At 34.4% G+C, this 22,397-nt stretch overlaps 3 protein-coding genes across 4 annotated transcripts in view; 1 reads left to right on the top strand and 2 right to left on the bottom strand.

Annotated features, from left to right (window-relative positions):
- Positions 1-9,328, top strand: part of LOC125064069 (dual specificity testis-specific protein kinase 1) — an 85,134-nt gene extending 75,806 nt beyond the window's left edge. Inside the window, exons 3-9 of one of the 2 annotated variants that reach the window (XM_047670849.1) lie at positions 1,145-1,346; positions 1,687-1,772; positions 2,754-2,883; positions 3,149-3,274; positions 3,367-3,482; positions 3,597-4,140; positions 4,198-9,328. In XM_047670849.1, coding sequence (XP_047526805.1) covers positions 1,145-1,346; positions 1,687-1,772; positions 2,754-2,883; positions 3,149-3,274; positions 3,367-3,482; positions 3,597-4,140; positions 4,198-5,037 — 2,044 coding nt within the window. In that variant the 3' untranslated portion in view covers positions 5,038-9,328. Of the gene's footprint in view, positions 1-1,144; positions 1,347-1,686; positions 1,773-2,753; positions 2,884-3,148; positions 3,275-3,366; positions 3,483-3,596 lie in introns of both variants that reach the window. The other variant, XM_047670847.1, reaches the window with a different exon arrangement.
- Positions 9,329-9,549: 221 nt separating this feature from the next.
- On the bottom strand, positions 9,550-11,213 carry LOC125064272. The gene is made up of 3 exons (XM_047671226.1): positions 11,141-11,213; positions 10,648-10,918; positions 9,550-9,650 (listed from the first exon to the last, which is right to left on the bottom strand). Exons 1-3 carry the CDS (start codon positions 11,149-11,151, stop codon positions 9,606-9,608), a joined length of 327 nt encoding a protein of 108 aa, XP_047527182.1. The 5' UTR covers positions 11,152-11,213; the 3' UTR covers positions 9,550-9,605.
- A 3,752-nt stretch (positions 11,214-14,965) lies between these two features.
- On the bottom strand, positions 14,966-22,108 carry LOC125064422 (cyclic GMP-AMP synthase-like receptor). The gene is made up of 5 exons (XM_047671415.1): positions 21,973-22,108; positions 17,895-18,155; positions 17,364-17,562; positions 16,569-17,234; positions 14,966-15,759 (listed from the first exon to the last, which is right to left on the bottom strand). Exons 2-5 carry the CDS (start codon positions 18,149-18,151, stop codon positions 15,391-15,393), a joined length of 1,491 nt encoding a protein of 496 aa, XP_047527371.1. The 5' UTR covers positions 18,152-18,155; positions 21,973-22,108; the 3' UTR covers positions 14,966-15,390.
- Positions 22,109-22,397: the final 289 nt, after the last annotated feature.

Below are 22,397 nucleotides of genomic sequence, written 5' to 3'. Positions count from 1 at the left end.
TAACTTTGTATTTCAAATGTTGGGAAAGAGTAACTACTGAGTTTCTCGCTGTTTCTTCTCGATAGAATCTACATTCCAAACCGGTGATAGCTTTACTTTTAATACAGTTCTCTAAAATGACAATTCAAAAGCGCTTGGAAAAACCTACTTGAATAAAGTATATTTTGATTTTGAAAGTTTATTAAGCTTAAGATTTTATTAACACATTCAAATGATCTATTGTGATTTTTTTCTCTTATAGGAAACGTGTTTTATCCCCCAGGCATTTCATGCCCACTATTTTATGATACAAAAGGGTTGAACCTCAAAATGTGTTTTGAATGTCGTCTCAAGTGGACCGTTGTTTCTGCTTTTGACTTCCCTGCATTTGTTACACCGCTTGTATTGCAAGTACTTTGACACTACTTGCATTTTTTTTTAACTTTGAATAATGATGCCTGTGTAACAATGCAATATATATTTTGCAATAATTTAATTTGTTACTCTATCAAATGTATTTTCTAAAATTAACCTTAAGTATTTTGCAACTCATCTGCTATGAATGACCAAGTCAGATTATATAATTAAGATTTTAATTAAAATAATTAAAACGTTATAATTACATTGACAACTTGAGAAGATTCAGCGATGCGTTTCCAACGTTTAATACGCATTCGCCTGTCCTTGCAGAATTAGTCATAGCTTGCTACCCGTGCTGACTTTGCACGGTACAAAATTAATGTTTTAATTTTCGAGTGTTCGTTTGGAAAACACCGGGACCTATGTTTTTTAATTACCGTCCAGAAACTTTTAAAATAAAATTAAAAGGTCGTTTCAATCGGATATGTAATGTAAATCACATAACATATCCGATTGATTACGGAACTGCCTAAACGTGACAAAAAGACACAAACAAAACTTCATAATATTGATACTTCTATATTTGTCAATGATTATAACAGCCTGGGAGGTCTGTTCCAATGCTCATACTGTAATAGAATTAGGTTCTATTGTACAACAAATTGATTCATGAATATCCGATGGGAAATGTTGATTCCAATTAAATATTAGGAGCTTGTTAAATATTCTAAGCAAATCGAATGCTGATAGACGACTACGAGGCTAACCCGTTTGCCGATTTATAATGTATGAAATTAAATTTCAGATTCATGGGCGTGTGTGTACATGAAGGTCAACTCCACGCTCTCACGGAGTACATGGAGGGAGGTTCTCTGGAGCAGCTAATTCTCGGAAGGCCTTTTCAGCCACTGCCGCAGTCCTTGAGGATATCGCTAGCTACCGATGTCGCTGAGGGCATGATGTACTTGCATTCATTAGGTGTCTTCCATAGGGATCTTACTACAAAGGTAAGATCATCCTTATTATCATAATTTTCCTGTCCCGATTTTTTGGCGTCAGCGCAAAGTCTTACTCGCACGGAACATATTTCAATCCTCCATAAGAATAATTCACTGCTAGATTAGTTCTCCGCCATAATATGGTTGATGGTTGACGTTAAGTACCTCGACACTTAGATTTAGGAGCGCTTACCGGTTAAGACAACCAGAGTTTGAGATAGTATATATCCACTTCTCTCTGTCAGTAACGGTTGATTATTTTTCTCCAATAAAATCATTTATGATGTTTTAGTCCAACGTATGATTAACGTATATATTTTTGACTTTTATTTTTTCCTATTATTTTCAGAATGTATTGTTAAGAAAAGTTGGCGACGGCGAGTATACCGCCGTTGTAGCAGACTTCGGCTTAGCTGCCAGGATACCTCATCCAATGTAAGTAAATTCAACTGTAAATTTAATCGCAAAAATGGTGTCGTTTCATTAATTCAGGTTTTGTATTATTTAAGGATAGTTACAATATAATTATCATAAGAAACGACTTCAATAACAGTAAAAGTTGAATCATAAAGAAGCTACTCTGTGCATAGCTAATAATAATTAAACGCACGTACACTCATCAGTCTGTACGGAGCGTCACGCTATTTCGCGTGCAAAAACCGATATCGTGTGACGGAACGGGTCATTTGTCAAGTTTAGCCAATTTATCAAGGTGGTATTTCGTAAGAACCACCCTTCACTTTTATTTATGATGCGTGAACATTGCTACGAAGAAACTCGTATCATGTACCATGCTTTGTCTATGATGACAGGTCAACCCGTCATGTACACTTATACCTATTTGTGACAACTTACCATCAAGTGAGCCATGTGCCTGTCCTCCCTATATTATAAATATATCATATTGTAAAAAATACAAAATTCTTTATAGATGTGAAGAATTCTCAGTTAAATTCTTAAACATTCGAGTCAATTCTATAAAATAGTCAAAAAACCTCAGACTGTATAACTCACTGCAAGGCAGAGTCCATAGAAGAAGCTTCGTTGGCAGCGGATAAATTATAAACATAATTTGAGCTCATGAAGTCTTTTACTTTTGGGTTAAGATTTTTTCTATCCTCTCAGATCTTTTCTATCTGGTGGTCACATAAATACAAAACGAAACTAAAATAAAACAAATATTTTGACGTCGTTATGTAAACAAAAGGTCAAAAGTTTGCTTAGTATACAAAAGTTTTTAATATTATTTATTAAAAAAAAGTATTTACCTGTAAAAGTTAGTTGTTTCTTGTACTTCCTTAGATTGGCTGGTAGAAATTGCTTTTAACATGAAGCACTTTGTACTTTATATACATTTTATTTTAAAACTTGCAATAAAATTTCATCATTAAAATTGGAATTTCTTGAATTTCTCAGCAACGGTCATCGTTTACCGAGCGTCGGATCCCCGTGGTGGATGTCACCGGAGTGTCTGAGGGGTCGGTGGTACGATAATCGCTCAGACATATTCTCGTATGGGATAATTTTGTGCCAACTTATAGCGAGGGTGAGTGATTAACCAATTCAGAAAATAATAGTATAAATTATTAATAAAAACATCTAAGTTAAATTTTAATTAGATTGAAATCATTCTGGCCCCAACCCCAAATGACAGTAAACTTCAAAATTCCTGTTAGAGTAAATACTTTCAAGGATAAAGGAATTCTTAAGGAAGCAATGACGAAAACAAATAGCTTCTGTTTCTACGTCCTAAATAATTGCGCTTCTTGATCACAATAAATCTTTAAAAAGAGATTAATGTCTTTTTAAAGGTGGATGCGGATCCAGACGTTTTGCCGCGGACAGATAACTTCGGCCTCAACTACATGGCATTCGTGGAGCTTTGTGACGAAGATACTGTACCAGATTTTCTTCGTCTAGCTTTCAATTGCTGCATTGTAAGTATATTACAAAATATAACTATAAAATTCAAGTTTAAGGAATTAATAAAATTATTACAAATAAATAAAAATCACGATTTTATTTGCAGTACGAGCCCAAAGCTCGGCCGCTATTCCCGGAGATAGTGAGCAAACTCGCCGAGGTGAAGGAAGGCCTCGACGACGCCGCGTGGGAGTGTCATACGCCTAACAACTCCTACGACAGGTACGTACGTGACCCGGTTACGAAAATTCGTTGTCATTCGTGAGCTTTAAATTTTTGATAACCATGTAGTTCGAGGATGATCTATTAATTGTTTCTTTTTCTTATGATATAAAGCGAGGAGGCAGACTCGTCCGGACCGCGCTCGTGCCCCGGCCTATCTGCCTGGCGCCGCCCGCAGCGCATGCGCTCCGAGGGCAGTCCGCACGCCCACGTGCACACACACACGCGTGACCGCGGAGCTGCACACCGCCGCTCCCTTTCCGAACTGGAGTGGGCGTGGCGAGGCACCGGGCCCGCGGGTGGCGCGCCCCCGCACCGCTCCGCCGGCGCACTAGCGGCGCCGCCGCCCGCACCGCCGCGACTGCAGCGCCTCCAGCGTCTCGCTCATATCATGCTTTTGCGCGACTCGCACGCTGCACCCACGCCCGCTCGACGCGCGCTGCACACGTTCCGCGGCGTGCACAAAATTCTCGAGCCGGCGCCGACCGCCGGCACGCCGGCGCGCTGCTCCAGCGGGGACCCGCCGCCCTCCCCGCCGCGCACCCTGCCTGACGAGCCGCGCTGCTCGTCGCTGCCGCCGTCGCCGACGTTTGCGCGTCGCACGCCCTTCGACGAAGCTCCTCCGCCGAAGCTCGACTACCCGAAGAGTGACTCGAGTGTCGAGCTGCGTCGACGCGCCTCCTGCGAGAGCGGAATCTTCTCGGTCGCCAACGAGGACCTGTGCGCGCCCCCGAGCTTCGGAGCCGTGTGTCCGTGCTCGCTAATGGGCTGCCACCGCTGCTGGTGGTGGCGACGAGACGTCGGCGACCGCTCCCTCGACGACGAGCCGGACGGAGACCGCGCCCGTCTCCGCGTGTGCTCCGACTGCCTGCACGTGTACGAGCGCCTGCTGCGCCGCCGTCCGGCGCCGCCCGACGACTCGGCGCTCTCGACCACGGTGAGCTCGCTGCGCAGCCTCGACGACGAGGCGGAGGCGGAGGCGGCGTGCGAGGTCGGCGACGTGGGAGACTGGTCGCCGTTCCTGTGCGAGGGCTCGGCGGAGGAGCGTGAGGCGCACGTGCTGGCGCGCTGCTGCTGCGCCGCGGGGCTGCGCGCGGGCTGCGGCGCGCGCGCGCTGCACGCCGACGAGCTGCGCCGCGTGCTGCCCCGCGCCCTCCAGGCCTTCCCCGCGCACCTCCTGGCTGCCTACAAACGTACGTCCAGCGTGTACACGGATAGCTCCGAGGACGTGGCCTCGCTGGGCTCGGACAGCCTCTACGACGATCGCATCCCGAGACACGTGCGCTCCGCCCAGATCTCGAAGATCGTCGAGTACTTCGAGAGGAAAGGTGCCGACTTCCGATGCGACGCATTCAAGGCGCAGCGGCTGAAGGTTTCGGGCGGGTTCGGTCCGCCGCTCCTCGGCAAGGAGTACTTCGTGGACGTGAAGCACCGCGGCGGCGTGGCGGGCGGCGTGGCGGGCGGCGTGGCGGGCGGCGCGCGGGCGGCCCAGCGGCTGATGATCTGCGAGGGCGCGGTGCGCTCCAAGCTGCCGCTGTTCGACAAGAAGTCGTAACGGCGCGAGCGCGAGCTCGAGCGGCGCAGCTCCATGTACCGCTGACCGCACTCGCGCACTCTCGGCTTCCGCTAGCGTCGTTTACGACAGTACTGTTTTTATTCAGATTATAGAGATCGTGAGAGCTATATAGTATTGAACGACGGAGTCCGTGTCTCGCGACTCTCGACGGCTCGGGATCGAGGAGAACCGTCGCTCTCGCTTCGGGACCGGGACGACTCTCGTGCGTTCGTTTGACTGAGTAAAATAAGCGTTTCGTTCGTTGTAATAATGAGATTAGAGAGAAGAATGTAGACGTTATATTAAATGGCGATAAGGGGTTCGGCGTATCGAGTGATAGGAGTATCGTGGCCTATCATTTTTGAGGCCTTTATAGGTAGATTTTTAGCCAAAATATTACCCGAGATCGATTAGGTGTAACGGAAAATGTACTTTTTCATACTTAAAAATGGTATAAAGCATGCCTGTAAATAGTTACATTTTAGGTTAATTCTGTTAACATATTTATAATTTATATACAGTATTATATTATTACTTGCCAGTTTTTTATAAGTTTGTAAATATTATTCAGAGTAAATATAGTTGAAGAACGTCATAATAATTATAGTTTCGGAAGTGGCAACATTTTGGATACTGATTTATGTTATAACATTTTGTATTGAAACAACTTTATCATTTGAAGCTTGATATGTATAAAAAGTTTGTGTATTGATCTAAAGAGACTTCTTTATTTCATAGTATCCTAAAATATTCATATTATTACCCAAAAATATTCCATGCGTGTAATAATCCGCCGCATGTATACTATTTCGGGCAGAATTCGTCCTAAAATTAAATTATATAATATATTAATAAATTGACATGTTACTAGTCTTTTAAACGTGTCGCAATCCGTCGTTTTACTTGTGATCTAATGTATAAAAAAAACTCACGATATAATATATATTTATTACAGCTTAATATATTAAAAATCTTTCAAATAATGTAAAGGATTTTGTTTGGATAAACTATGTGTCACATCCGGCTAGAAGGACCAAATTATGCTTTGCCAATTTGAATATTTCGGTTATTACAATTAATTGGTACTAAACTAATACAATTGTGTTTGTACAAAGACTATTTAATTTTGGTTAATTTAACATTAAATATAGAATCGTAGGATTCTAAATTTAGAAGTATTTTATCTTGTCGTAAATAAATATTATATGGTTTAACGACCAAAAAATTAACGAAATTTAAATAGTGACGTATATACGTTTGTAATTATTCTAACCGATTTTCTTGTATAGAATCTCTAAAAAAATTTTGAGTAAAAATATTCCTATCTCCTTCTTATGTGTGAGGTTAAAAAGGATAACTAATCTTGTCAATTTAATTTAAATTAGAGATTTTTTACTAAAGAATGAGTACCATTATACATAAATGGCTTACTTATGATTTCTTAGGTCGTATGATAGCAGATCTTACGATTTCTTTACAATACGATTGTATCAATAAACTGACATATTTCGTCTTCATTTAAAACATCTTCGCATGCTAAGTAAACAAAGTATTAATACTGTCGAGTTCGATTCAAGTTACAATAAAACTGTGTACAAATATGTGTCAAATCGATTTCAAGCTAAAATAGATTAAAAAATCGATTATTTTGATAAGTTTACGATTACAAATTTCAAAGCGATTGTGAAATTATACATCTTGATAAGTTGATTTATTTTATTTTATTTTCTGTCGTAAACTTTTATCGAGATAATCGAGAAGGGCGATTCGAAATACATATATTTTTGTAAATAAAATTATTATCTATATATTCATCGTGACTAACATCTAATCGTGTTTACATCAGGGTATTTGTATCAATTTGTAAATAAAAAATCATTTAATATAGAGTATATATTATCTCTAAATTAATATTTCCTGAAATAATATATTCAGATACAAAGTGAAAAAAAAATCAGTGCCAAATAAAGATAACGATTAAACATTATGTTTCGATTCACAGATAAAATAAGATTGCTGCAAAAAATCTACAAACAGTCGATAAAAACGATATTCATTGAACGATTCGACGTGGTTTTCGTGTGTTTATTGTTTGATTCATTTAAATTCAGTATAATTTAAAAATGAATGGAATAATAAACAATGTGAAATTAATGAGATGTTAGATAATCTGTCACGAAAGTGCACAGTCAGGTCTAATAAGATTTTTTTCACTTTAACTTTATTCGGATAAAAAGCAATTTTGTATCCGTCCAATGTGTTGTAGGAGTTTTATTTTGCAAATTCAAAATATTATTTTTATCATTTCAGAAATATCATATTTTTTTTTACATCAAAATACCTTCCAGATTATGTAAAGTTTTTTTTTAACAAAATCATATAAGTAATACATAGAACTAAAATTGTTGCCAACTTACATTAATATTTATTGTGCTTATAGTATTTACAAAACTCGAAAGGAAACATCCAAACATTTTTAAATTTATTCGTGTACTAATTATAATATATCTGTGGCCGTCAGTAATATAGCGTAAAAAAATGTAACAATCATATGGTAATACTGAATAGTGTTGCCATGTTTAGTCCATTCCAAATAATGACATAATTGTTGATATATATTTTGTTTCAAAAGATTGTTAATAAAATTGATTAGAGATATCAAACGATGAAAAGATTCATTTATGTTGTATTAGCAAAGTAATTTGGAAGCGGTCATAAGTTTTCTTAATATTTTTCTTCCCTACGCATACCCTAAATGTGTGGTTTCATTAACTTTTACTACATTTTAAGTATACACTTATTAGAATGTAAGAATAAAATATAATAATAAATAGTAAATTTAAATCGGGTAAAAAAATAAATATTTTTTATGCAATCAAAGATATAAAAATTATTTCGACTGGAATCGAATGCATCCGTCTAAGGCCGCTCATTTAAATACATAATACACGTCAATTCCTACATCCGTTTATCGTTGTTCCATGTAAATATATATTTCATTTGTGAAAATTTGATTGGAATGGACTATAATTGAGTAAAAAACGTTAACTAATATCAACCATCGATGGTGTAGGAAGTAATAATTGTCAGTTGTACCTGTTAAACGATACACAGTAAGCAGATTAGTTATCGTGCAATAAACATGTGAATATTTCGACTGATTGGTGTGGTTTTGTGAGTGTAACGCGTATTTTATATTCACTGTTAGAATTTTTCTAATGAGACGTTATACTAATGTCGCCAATTATTAAATATTTTTTTTTGTATCCGTGAATAATATAATAAAAAATAAGTTTTAAATATAATTACAATTTTCAATTTTAATTTGAAGAGATTACACAATAACGATACAGCAGGTTTAAAAACCTACGAGTTCGTCTTAAAATTTCAATGAATATGTCAAAATTAATAAAATTACAAGCAATCAGTACATCTCATATGTATAATGAAATAACTCGGTTATTTGATTTTGCATTAACATCAATTATAAACGCCTGTATAAAAATGTATTGATATAATTCTAGCCCTTATTGATCTATTGTGAAATTTGCAAAATGTGATGCCAAGGGGCAACACCGCACTATCTAAATGACCGCATACGCCTTACCTTCATAAAACCACATCCGCAAAGGAAACGGTGTAACTTTTGTCAATTATTCACTGAATTATATAATTAAATAAAACGAATTAACTTTGTTTGTGCAGACAAAGTTACACCACATTAAGCATATCAGTTTCAAAACATTTAGGTCTAGTTATTTTTATAATTAATCTAGATTAATAAGACCCGAGTAATTTCAGAAACTAATTTTGTGATCGTCGAAAATGTTTGTTTTTATCTGTTGAATAACTATCGATAACAATAACACTTAACACAGATAAAAATTAAATCAACTTTATATTAAAATAAAAAGAGGCTACTTGATAACTTCGAAATTACTCGAGTTTTTAATGTATATCGATTAAGTTGTAGTACATCGATTTAATAATATGTAATACATCTTAGTACCTTGTCAATTTAGCAAATTGAAAGTGATATAATAACTCGAATGTATTTTTCGAAATCATTAGTATGACTAGGTCCTAACTTGAGTACATATTATTGACGGACTGTACGATAGATCCTAATGTTCCTCGTTTTAGGGCACTAACGTTAAAATAGGGACATTTTGTTACATCGGTTGTGTCTTTTTACATACCCGGACTTGCAATAGTTTTATTAGCCGATTGAGGCGGTTAAAGAAAATAATTTGTAAATGAAGGTGGTATTAATAAATATATTTTGTTTCAATTGATGGTATATTTATTTCGGTCCTTTTAGGCACTTTGCTATTGTTGTCCTCTTTTAGCATGTTGGTTTTCAGATAGGTATAAACGAGAGACAATGAGACAAGCAGCTTGTTTTATTTCCCCTATAAACTAAGAAATATTTGAACAACATGGTGGAATAATCAAGCCTTTTTCACTTTTATTAGCCTTTATTTCAATATTTATTAAAGTTTAGATTCATAGCATTATTTATTTTTATAAGTCGTTGATATTTTTTGCAATTCTCGTTGACAACAAGATTAATCCTTACAAACACATATTTTGATTTTTTCTGGCGAAGATTTCTGCAACAATAGCAATGCATTTTATTTTAATTAGTGTTAAATAGAAATTAGCTGGAAAGCGGCATGCGTCTTGTATTACAATGTAAATATTTGTTCGTTTCTAGGGCAACACACAGTTAACAGCGGGATTAATAAAGATGCAGACTAATATTTGTTTTATTACCACTCTCTTGCCGCGCTCTGAAAGGTTCATTCAATTAGACCTAATAAACATCCAACTAATTAACTTTATAATATGTCGCTGAAGAAAAATATTTCAAAACGATGAAATTTACCTACGTACTTAAATAGTTTCTGTTACGCAAATTAGATTATTTTGAAATTTGACTTTTTTGGTAGGCTTTTATTTAACAAATAGGATTAAAAAGCAATGAGATATTTTCTTGAAGTATAAAAATTATAAAAAAAATATCGGTTTCAGATACGATAACGGAGGTTCATAACATCCCCAGTAGATATCATGTTTTATTGCATACTGTTAGTAATATTATATCAATATTTAAAATAATAGTAAAATTGTCTGCATCTAAATGTCATTGTCTTCAACAGTACGACAGAAGGCTATTTCAGAGTACGGTCTATGCCGGAGGACTTTGTAGTATATAGCGTAATTAGTAGTTGTATAGTTATATGATATAGGTAGGCGGACGAGCAAATGGGCCACCTGATGGTAAGTGGTAACCACCGCCCGTAGAAAATGGCGTTGTAGGAAATATTAACCATTCCTTACATCGCCAATGTCTCACCAACCTTGGAAACTAAGATGTTAGGTATGTCCCTTTTGCCTGTAATTACACTGGCTCATCTTCAAACCGGAACACAACAATACTGGGTACTGCTGTTTGATGGTAGAATATCTGATGAGTGGGTGGTACCTACCCAGACTATTATAAATACCTACATCGCAGTAAAAACAGTTAATATTTATACGCACAAAATATTAACTAGGTACAAATAAACACAGAGTTCAACGATGATAAGTTCTAATTATACTTACGCGTTTAACCTTAGTATCGCAAATTGGTTTAGTTTTCCACACCAAAGCTTTTAATTTATTAAAATGCTTATACAGTAAAGCCATCAAGCCCATGAGTGCTGCTGTACTGCCGAGAATAGGAAACCACACCTTGACCGTGGAATCATCGCCGTGTCCTGAACCGGAACCACTCCACCACTGTAAAACCCACCAACTCGACTGTGATGAGTCAACTACTGGTATTCTTTGGCGTTGTCGAAGCTCTCTTTCTTGTCTCTCTTGTTCTTCAGCACTAAAAAAATACATATTACATCTTTTATTCACTTTTGAATTGTATTTATTTATTACAATAAATTCATTCTTTATTGATAATATCATGACTAAAGGAAATCTATATTTTTTCTGTCTTCTTGTATACATAGTCAGAAAAGACATACGGTTCTGGTGTCAATTTGCAGTTATAAATTAGAGTTGTTTTTAAGCTGTTACTTGTAAAAAAATATTTGTTTCTCACCAGTCGCACATGTTGGTGAGATCGTTTAGGTTCCTTTATTAAAAAAAATTAAAGAACACATCGACGATTCGGATATAATAAACATTTTTGTAAATTTTGTCATTTAAAATTGTATAATAGCATTTCGACGTTTATTGACATTTTTATGTGACAGATATTGAGACAAGTGGGAACTTCATTCTTCTTCATTCTTTTTCTACCTTTTTCCATGGAGTTGGCACTGAAAATAAGAGTATTATAATTACTAAATAATAATCTAATTAAATTAAAATATAGGTAGCCGAAATTGTCCAATTTTAAATATACTCCAAGACAGATTTGAAATTATAATTCATTTAAAAAACTATTCAACTATCGCTACTTAAATTTAGATTAAATGACTCGGATATAAGTATGTTTGTATTTATGGAAAAAATCAATAGCTATAAGAAAAAAAATTGAAGCGAGACACCCGGTAGGGACGAATTAACTAAACTAGGTATATCTAGATATTTGTTAACTTAATATTTGATCGATATTTGAATCTCTATTGTGGGAGGACCTCTCATGTGGAGCCCTAGGGCAGTTGCCTCGGTTGCCCTCCCTTAAATCCGGCCCTAGTTCGATGTAAGCTATAAATAAATGTATAGTTTACAGAGTGGCGTAAGACCTCATCTAAGTCATTTTGGCTCATAAATGCGAAAACAATTCTCCCATTCAAGTCGATTTATAATTATCGCTATTGAGTTTTTAGTCTTCTTATCTATCAGAGGCAGTGACATTTAGACTTTACCACTTTTTACTAATATGATATATACCTAACAGTCGACTCTTGGACATATTTATAGACTAGTAGAATAACAAAGTATTTTTTATTTCTACGAATAAATAAAGAATGGTCTCGTTGTTCGTTACTTAAAGGAATACAGGATGCTGATATCGTTATACATGCTTTATCGGAACGTTGTATCTCGTTACAATAAAGCCGTCTGTTCGACGTGTATACTTTTTTATGTTCACCGTATTCCCCGAAACCACTTTACCTATCTGGATGATGATGAAGCAAATAATTGTATTCTTCTTGAACGATAACATACCGTTTTTCAAATCATATTATATAAACGGAAAGACATTGGTTTTTACTCGATATAAATTTAATATTGATTATAAATATATTACTAAATGATCAAAACAACTAATTAAGCTAGCTCAAAACTGCGTTATATAAGGTAATACAGAGTTGGACATAATTACTTTTTTATTGATATCGATTTAATACTTTCTTAGGAATATAGAACTACAATTAAGAACACACTTACTTTATGAATGCTGACATTTAGCACACAGATTCAGATAAGTCCGTAGGATTATTGACGAATATTTTTCGAGATACTTAATATATAGTATATGTGTCTTGTGTGAAACAAGCTATGCGTAACAAAATAATACAGAAACAGCCTTTTAGTATCTCACAGCTGGGCAGATGCCTCCCTCACCAGTTACACGAAGTTTTCAGAAATTCAGTGTCTTCATCAAATATAACGCATACAATTTCATCTAACATATAAGTGTATATTATCACTATTAGCCATTAATCCTGTTTATCTCTATACACCAATACAAAGAGCCGTGACGGTTCATTGGTTCCAAGACATTAATTTTAACCGATGATTTTGAGTTTAAACCCGCAGCAAGAACCACTGAATTCATGGGTCTAATATTTATTTATAATTCATCTAACATCAAGAAAACTGCGTGTATCCGCATTGGAGCTGCGTGGTGAAGTAAGCCGCACCTTCTCCTCAAAAGGGAGAGAAGGCTTTTGCCCATCAGTGAAACTTTATCAATCTGTTGCTTTACTATCTATCTATGCTATCGCCATAGACTATGGTCTCTTATATTTTCCATAAAATATTAATACATTTTGACATGTCCAACAAGATATATTCGCTTTTTGATAGTTGCCTTAGAGTGTAACTGTATTTGATTGCGTTAAAGTTAAGTTGAAAAATATGTAAACTGTGTTATTTTATTTGTGACCTCTTACATTGCAACACCGTAGAAGAAAATAAACATGCGTCATAAATATACATGTACCTAGTTACATACTATACACGTGATCGAAAGTGATGAAGTGACAAATGAATAAATGAAAAATAATCGTTTTATAAATTATGAGAAATAGCTTTTACATCTGCTGAAATATTAATAAAATATATAAATTAAAAACACCGATTACTTATGTAATGGTAACAGGATAATTTTCGAAAATTATCAAACCAAATAAATATAAACAGGTACAATAAATATGTATAAAATAAATTAAATAAACTTAATTTAATATTTTATTTCTTTCGACATTAAACTGTCGTCTGATGATGAGTCTACCTAAATTTATTCAAATCTACAATAGCAAAAAATAAATGACTAGGAATACAATTGATAAAAATGATACAAAAGGCGGCCATATATAATAGCAATCCCTTCCACAAAACTACGTATTATAACGTGTGCGTATGGCAATGTTACTAACACAATAATAATATATACGTATTTTATCGACAATGGACTTACTAAATTCTCTCCGTCTTTCTTACAACTACAAACGTATCGTATAGCTCCGATGTTCTGATTACTTCCCTTGGCATAGCTGGATTTATTCGTCAGGAACAGTTTATATATTACCGCCAAGACACCGGCCCCGAGCACTAAGCCCGCAGCAATCGGTACCCATGCATCGCGATCACTCATCATTACCTACACAAATTGTACTAAGAACCTGGGGAAACATGTATTATTATAGGTCATCTGATGATAAGTGATATGATCTCCGCCATTGATATTGCGTAATAGCAGGTTCGATTCTGAACACCTAGGTTATTGTCGCCCTCACTCCTTGTACAAGCTTTAAGCTTAATTGGAGGGGTAAATAGGAATATTAGTAATTCCTAAAAACATTGCTAAAATTAAAAAAGAATAAAAACATTTTAATTGCAAATTATTTTCTCTATTATTCAAAACAAATCGTGTTTTTAAATATAGGAGGCAACTAGGCTTAGGCATTTTAGTCTTCCGCCTGTAAATATACTAAGCTCACTTACCCTTCAAACCGTAACAAAGAGGTTAGGGGTACAATATTTACTACTGATTATATTAATAAGCTAAATAAGTATATACAATATGTATTCAAATTTTTTATGTATATAGTTCGATTATGTATAGTATGGACAAAACTAAGTTTAAATAGCTACTTAAAAGAACGCCCGATAAACAATTCTCTATGGTTGCAGGTCCACATGTTATCTACGATGATCGCTAACTGTTTTTCCCCAAGAGACTACTAATTCGTTACGTCGAATGAAATCGTATTGTGAACGTAAAACCCTATTTACTAAAATGTAAAGCACGACTTTGGTATCATATTCCCATAATATATATAGCTACTTACGTTTTATATACTACTATAAATATGTATACACCATTATTCATATTGTATAACTTTTTAAAACATCAAAGTAACGAAGACCAAGTGACGAATACAAAAAATATTTGACATTTTAAAGACATTCGTCAAAATTATACTAAAAAGATCATTCGTTTCAGTTTTTATTGATGTCAATAATTAGAAAGGAAAATGTATTGTCTTATTTAACCAGCTGAGAAATATAGATGTGAATAAAATGAGATCGAGGAAAAAAACACACTTAGGTTTTAAAAATTTATTGCATAAGAATTAAAAATTTATTACATAAGAATTAAAAATTTATTACATAAGAATTAAAAATTTGGGTCAATTTATATTGATTCAATCTAAAATATTTATCTATATATTATATAGTGTTACACTACAAATAAACAAAAAACGAGCCAACTTTGTTGTCTTGGTGTGCGTGTACTTACTTAGTGGTTACAATTTTTTTTATTAACTTTAATAACTATGCCAAAGGACATCTTATGTATTAATAGCGTAAGTAATTTTTGTCCGAGCGATTATGGAACGATAACATAAAGAATTGATTATAGTCTCATTTTGAAGAGCTCCAGCCATAGATGTGCAGAAAAATAAAGAGGATTCTTGATTGCATTTTATTAAATTGTTATGATTTAACAAATAATTAATTTTAGAGAGCGGACAAAAGTTACTGGCCACGTAAAGAGCGGCGCAATGGCTGTATAAAAAAAAACATATGTAAATCGTGCCAACAGACGTTTTCAGTAGTAGTAATTTTATAAATCATTGTCACAATATTTTTATTTCAAGTATATAATACTCAGAGTAAAAATCTGTATTCGTTATATTCATTATCGTCCAATAGATATTTAGCTACTTGTTTATAATTATAAGAATCGTCCAATACGGACAAAAGTTGCTGAACTTTCGTTTTATACTCGTTAATTAAACTTTGATTGACACTTCCTATCAAATTGTGACGTCTATTCCAAAAATATGGTATTTCTTTTTTCTCGAGAGCCATGTAAAACTTCCGTAACATACGTTTAAATAGTGTTGCCATGTCGCTGGTCTGCCAGATATGACTTTCATTTTTTTCTTGCAATTCGGCACATTCCAATAAGAAAAGAGTTTTTATATAATAACTTGCTATTCCATTCATGTTTTGCGAATCACGAAATTTCTTCAACTGCAAAAAAAATGAAGTACACTTTTAATATCATAGAAAAGGAACCAATAACATTATTATTATTATTATTATATATATATATATATATATATATATATATATATATGTATGTCGTGACGTGAATATCTATTAGATATTCCCTCGGGATAACGGGCCGTAGCGTCTCCCCGAGTAATATGACCATGATCATATTACTGCAACCCAGAAACGTGGCTATTATGGCAAATATCCCGAAGTGAATGTCAAAACAGAACAATACCCCCTCGTCCCCGGTAGCCTTGGTAAGAACTCTAGTAACATAGTCTACAAATCCCTGGAGCCGATAAATTTTTATGTGGCGACCAAGAACAGGAAGACGAAGCGTGACAGACCCTTACAATGGTCGCGAAAATACGTTGGATGCAGAAAGCGCAAGACCAGATATCGTGAAAATCCTTACGGGAAACCTTTTTCCGGCGGTGGACATCTTCCGGGTGATATGATGACGATTTATACATTATGAATGCTAAATTAATAAATATGTTATATCTAAACGCCATGATGTTAGTATTTAAATTTAAAATTACAACATTAAATGTCTCATGATTAAATAAATATTATGAACAATGTCGGTTACTATATCAAAGTCTCCTTTTCTGTTGGATTATCTGGAAAAAATGCTAATTAGCGCTTAGTCCGTCCCATTGATATTTGACCACCCCTTGTACCATTTTCTAATTACAATGATATATAAATTTACATATATTACAAAACATATATCGGGTTGAAATTATAGAACTATTACTTATAAAGTTAATTAAAGAACTTACAAAACGAATCGTCTGCCGCAACTGATACGTGTTATTCAGGAACTGTTTCTCTTGATCCTGTAAAGCTATGCGCCATGAACGTTTTTCGTCATGGATTGTGTTACCGCCTTTATTTGGTTTGGGCACCACCATCCAATATTCTCTTCGACATTCTGGTGGTATTGGGCGGATTACATTCGCCTCTAAACAACGATCCTCAGGAAATCTTAGCGCGGGAACGAGATCAACATCCAACTTAAAATTTGGAGCTTCTATTATTAAAGTCCAAGCTGGACCACTTTCGGAGGTTCGAATACTGTAAGATACGCCGTCAACGCAACAAGCCGGTAAATATCCTCTTTTTGGAAATAGATTTAACGCTCGGTTACCAACACTTTTGAACCAATTAGTAAATTTGGATCGAAGGATATAGTTCTTTTCATCCAACCATTCATGCGCTGTTCTATTAATTAGACAATCTAAGCCGTCTCTCACCAAAAGCTTTTGATATTGAACACCAGCTCGTAGTTGGACAAATCCAGGAAAATTTGGTTCTATGATAATATCGCTTTCATTTACGTTGCTGTCACGGCGTAAGTTTACTGGCAAGTCGATTACGATATCCACATCAAATTCATCCGGCTTTTTAATTCGGAGTCTATCATAGTGACTACCAGCGAATTGAACCTAAAAAAATATTACACAAATTATGTAACTATAAAAAAAATATAGCTGAAAAGGGTTAAAAAAATGCAAATATAATACATTTTATAAATATACCAGGAAAAGATTATTATGAAGATGCAAAAAACTTACATTGCTGGAATACCGGTTGTAGTATTTGTCAACTTCCTTCATATTATTGTGAATTTGACTAAAAACTTCAGTAAAAACACGGTAGTGAAGTCTAAAATCTTCCCTTTTGAGTGCGATGTATCTGACGTAAATATCGGCGAGCAGCGCATTTAGATTCGTAATATTCGGCGAAACAGGTACCGAAGAACGGGAAATCGCACTGACAACAATAAAATATAAATAGTTATTAAATATATATTTCCGGCAATGCGTAAGCAGTTCAAATTAATTAAAATATTTATATAGGATCTTCATAGTGTGTACGTAAATCCCTCCTTACTTCCACCAATGGTACTTGATTACCCACAAGCTCGTAACAATATTACAGAAAAGCTCACAAAATTATACTTAATCCGTATTTTGCCATTTCAATAATGATTCACACAAGTTTCTTATAAAGTGCGATAAATATTTCTAAATTTAATCTCAAAGTATTGATAGAAACTTTTTGGTATTAACTCATTATATAAATATTATTTTTATTCAACTCACTCTTCCATCTTAGTCGAATTATTTGCAAGTGGTTCGAGTAAATCACCGAGTGTGCTCAATACGCCTTGTCGTTGCTGTTTCGACTGCGCGACTGTAGTGTCCGACTCTACCGGCTGAGGTTGTCTCGTTAAATAGTATATGGTTCCGGCTGTAGCTGTCAATGCCGCTGCTGCCGCCCCGTATTGCCACCATGACGGACCATTATCTCTTCCACCACCATTACCTCTTCCCTCACCATTATTCCCGCCACCATTCATCGTGCTAATGATAATAAACAAATGTCAATAAAGATTTTTTTTATTTAAACAGTGGTCTTTGCTTAATAAGCAATATTTAAAAAAAGAATATCTATTCCATCAAAACTTCGACTCCAGACGTAAGTTTGACGTATTTGACCAAAAAATATTTTACTTATATAAATAAATACGCAACAGTTTGCATTCAGATCTAAATAGTTTGAGCCAGTTTATCTAAAGTAGGTAATTAAAATTCCAACAAAATGAACTACAGGCACAAGGGACATTAACACATCAGTTCCCAAGGTTGGTGGCGCCTTGGCGATGTAAAGAATGGTAAATATTTCTTACAACGCCATTGTTTATGGGCAGTGGTGACCACTTACCATGAGGTAGCCTATTTGCTCATCCACCTACCTATGTGTAATACATAATATTTATTAACAGAATAGGTATTATAAATTTAATTATTATGTATCATACAAAAGTCAAATCTTTGGTATGTCATATTTATAATATACAGAAGTACTTAAGTTAGTTTGTTTTTTTAATAATTTATATGATAGTTTCATATTTGCTTAATTTAAAGATTCAGGAAGGACAATGGGCTGTATAGAATGTAAATAAATCGCAGATCTTTTATTTAAATATTATTTTCGAAGCAATGTCAAGCCCAAATAATAAATCTTGATATAAATTGTTGACGGAATAAAATCTAATCAATTACCTAAATATTTTAATATCGATTAAAGATAAACCTAAGAATAATGAGGACGCCGACTCTAATCAAAACAATATGGACTCTGTATTAAACAAATGATTCAAAATTAAATATAAATAATCAACAAAAAGTTTAAAAAAAATAGCTTTTATTTAAATGCATTAAAGATTATAAAAGCTTATGATCATATTAATTGTGTATAATGAGGTAATAAGTTGATAGTTTAAATTAGAGATGAAACGGATATCCGGTAACTATCCGGTATCCGGCCGCCATAATACTATCCGGCCGAATACCGGATAGCTACTATTCGAATACTGGATCTATCCGGCTGAATAAAAGAAACATATTTTGAGTAATTCTTTAGCTAGTCTTAGTATCACTTAACTTAAATATAACTAGTTTCAGTTGTAAATTTTTAATCACTCAATAGTAAATTAATGTTATAAAAAGAAAATGAATGAATTAGTACTCATACTGCACTAAGGGCAAATTATGGTGAATAAATACTAATTTCTCTGCTTTGAGAGGTAGCAGACGGTTGCGTTTCTCTTCATAAACAAGGCCAGCTTCAGAAAAAATATTTCGCTTTACATCCTGCTGCAAGGTGCAGAAAGGTAGACTTTGGCAAACTTTGCTGAATTTGGGTATTGTTTGGCATTAGCTGCCCACAAAGAATAAGGGTCGCAATTGCGATCGGCTAAGTTTCGACGGATATCCGGCGGCCGGATACCCGGCTATCCGGCCACATGGTCGGCCGAATATCCGGTATCCGGTAACCGGCCAAACTGCTATCCATTTCATCTCTAGTTTAAATACTTTAATAATTACTATTTCAAGGAATACTTTATATTCTTCTTTTTAGAGCATTTAAATAGAAGATGTTTTTTTTTAATGTTTATTTTTTTGCTTTTAATTTTTTTTTTACTTTTTGTTATCGCTGGCTAGGTTTGAGTCTGTTCATTTCATTCAACGCATCATTGTTGCAAAGTTGTTTACGAATTAATTTCGTAATACTAAAAAACTTCGAAAGTCCAAATATTGGATTAAGAGTGATGTCAGAATATTTGAATATTATTCTAATTATTCTCGGCAAGTCCAAAAATAACTATTCCGCCATCTTAGATTTAGAATGACGTTATATTATTTTTCGAGGTACTCACAAGCCCTTTCATTTTATACCCATATTGTAGAAGTGCATTAAAAATAACTATTCCGCCATCTTGGATGGGCCGCCATATTGGATTTAGAATGACGTCACACAGCGTCTCGTGTATTGTCATCCAAATTCCAAACTAAACATTTATACAAAATTTCAGCTAAATCGGTTGAAGATATCTGCTTCAAAATTGAGTAGCAAGATTACACCCAAACAAACGTGCATTGAAAATTGTGTTATTTCATTATACCTACTTACCTACCTTAACCTATGGTAGGTTAGTATAATGAAATATCACTAACATTTGCCTTGAGAATATAACTCATCAAATAAAAATAATATTTTCAAAATCGGTGCATAATTGACGGAGAAATCAGAGAGAAGGTACTATATTTATATATTTTTTCAATACAAAGACAACTTCCATATATAATATACCTACATAATGATATTGTAAACATGAAACTCGTGACTTTTCAATAGAATATGTATAGATAATATTTTAGTTTTCAGTCACAGTTAAATTTTTGATTTTCTATTTTGTGTGAAAAAAGATGTCAACTCAAGTAGTCTATGACTAGGGAGGCCCCAACGCCTCGAGGACGGGAATTTATAGTACAGTTTATTTTTATTATCATTTTCGAAGAAGTTTTGTTGCGTACGTTCGCGATAGTTCGCGAACGAAGAGCGCTCCCACAGATGAACTACGCGAACTCGATCTCTGATTTTTCGTTCCATAGTTTGTTAGTTCGTTACTGAACGAGGAAAGGTAGCGCCAATAAACTAATGTCGTCTCGCTCACTCGCGCGGTATTCTACATGTCACTCGCTCACTGCTCAGTGAACTGCATTTCGTTTCCGTGGCAACTTATATATGCACTGACTACTGGTTCCTTGATATGCTTATCAAGAAAGATAATTTGTATAAGTTATCGTTGATTATTTTGTATTTTATATAGTTATAATTTTGAAACTTAATAAAAATATAAAAGCAAAAATACTAAGAGTATTTTAATTATTATCTAAATAATAAACCTATTTGTTTGCATTAAATAAAATCTATTTTACGAATATTCATTTCATTTATCTTTTATTTAAAGTCCAAATCGTTTTATTATTCTTGTCGCAGTAAGTGCAGTATCAAAACGAGCGAACGATCTGCCCTTTTTTTGAATCAATAAAAGTCCGATCGCTGTTTTAGTTCATCGGTTCGTCAGCTCGCAGATGCTCGGTAGTCGGTAAACAGCTGGGAGCGATCTCAGTTGCGAACTATTATGCCCAACTCTAATTGACATCATTTGTACGACAGAATTATTATTCACAATGAAATTACAAGTCACGCCAATATCGACCTTACTGTCCGCGTCCAAAAAGAAAAGCGAATGGCGGTTTACTTCGATTTCGCGCGCTTTTGTTTTTTTTTTTATTTTTTTGTTCTAGCCATTTGTATGGATAAAGATTTAATTCAACCAAATTTACTTAATTCAACCTAGCTAGAATTGGAACTGTAATCTTCTTCTTCCTTATAAACTAAATGAAATATAAAAATAACTATAAATATATATGTAGATCCACAGTCCACGAATCATAACACAGAAGCTATTAAATATTATCTTACGGAAACTTAAAAGAAAAGTATTTTTATTGATCAGAATTCACCGAATTGTAATACTAGTATTTTAATATTATGTTGTAACTAGCATAGACAAAAAAATACATTTTAAAATAGTTTTATTAGAATAAATACTTGACTGTAAAGTACATTTAATTATTTTAATTTTTTGTAATAACTATGGTATGGTATGACAAAATTATTTAGAATCTTGCCAAAAATATTTGATATACTTAATGCTAATTAACTATGAAATAAAAAATCAACATTTATAGTATGCGTTATATAGATATATAACATACATTTCATTATTAATATACATAATAAAAGATAGATAGTAAATATACGTACCTGTTGCTAAAAAATAGCAGCAAAAAAGCCTATAAATAAATAATCTAAAGATTTACACTCCGTTTTGCACAATGCACACAAAACACAGAAATAAGCAATGAAACGAATTTATACGAGATCATCAGTGTTTCGGTTTCGGAAGAAATAACTATCAGCCAATCAGGGCTCAATCCAATAGCCACGAATCATATCGCGTACTAATATTCTTATTACCAGTACAAAAAAATCTAAATATGTATTTAAAAAAAAAACCTTAGACTTTTGCACCTGAAAATGATCGTCATATATTATTATATAATATCTTAAATATTTCTTAATATGAGTATATTTTTTTAGTATATTCAAACATGATTTTAAGAAATATAATACAATTTTTTTTATGTTTTCTGGCAACATTTGTTTTTCTTACGGGTAAATACCTAACA

This window comes from Vanessa atalanta, chromosome 5 (assembly GCF_905147765.1).
Source record: "Vanessa atalanta chromosome 5, ilVanAtal1.2, whole genome shotgun sequence".
NCBI lineage: Eukaryota > Metazoa > Arthropoda > Insecta > Lepidoptera > Nymphalidae > Vanessa > Vanessa atalanta.
The sequence above is the reverse complement of the archived record's forward strand: the minus strand, read 5'-3'. Positions and strand labels throughout refer to the sequence as shown.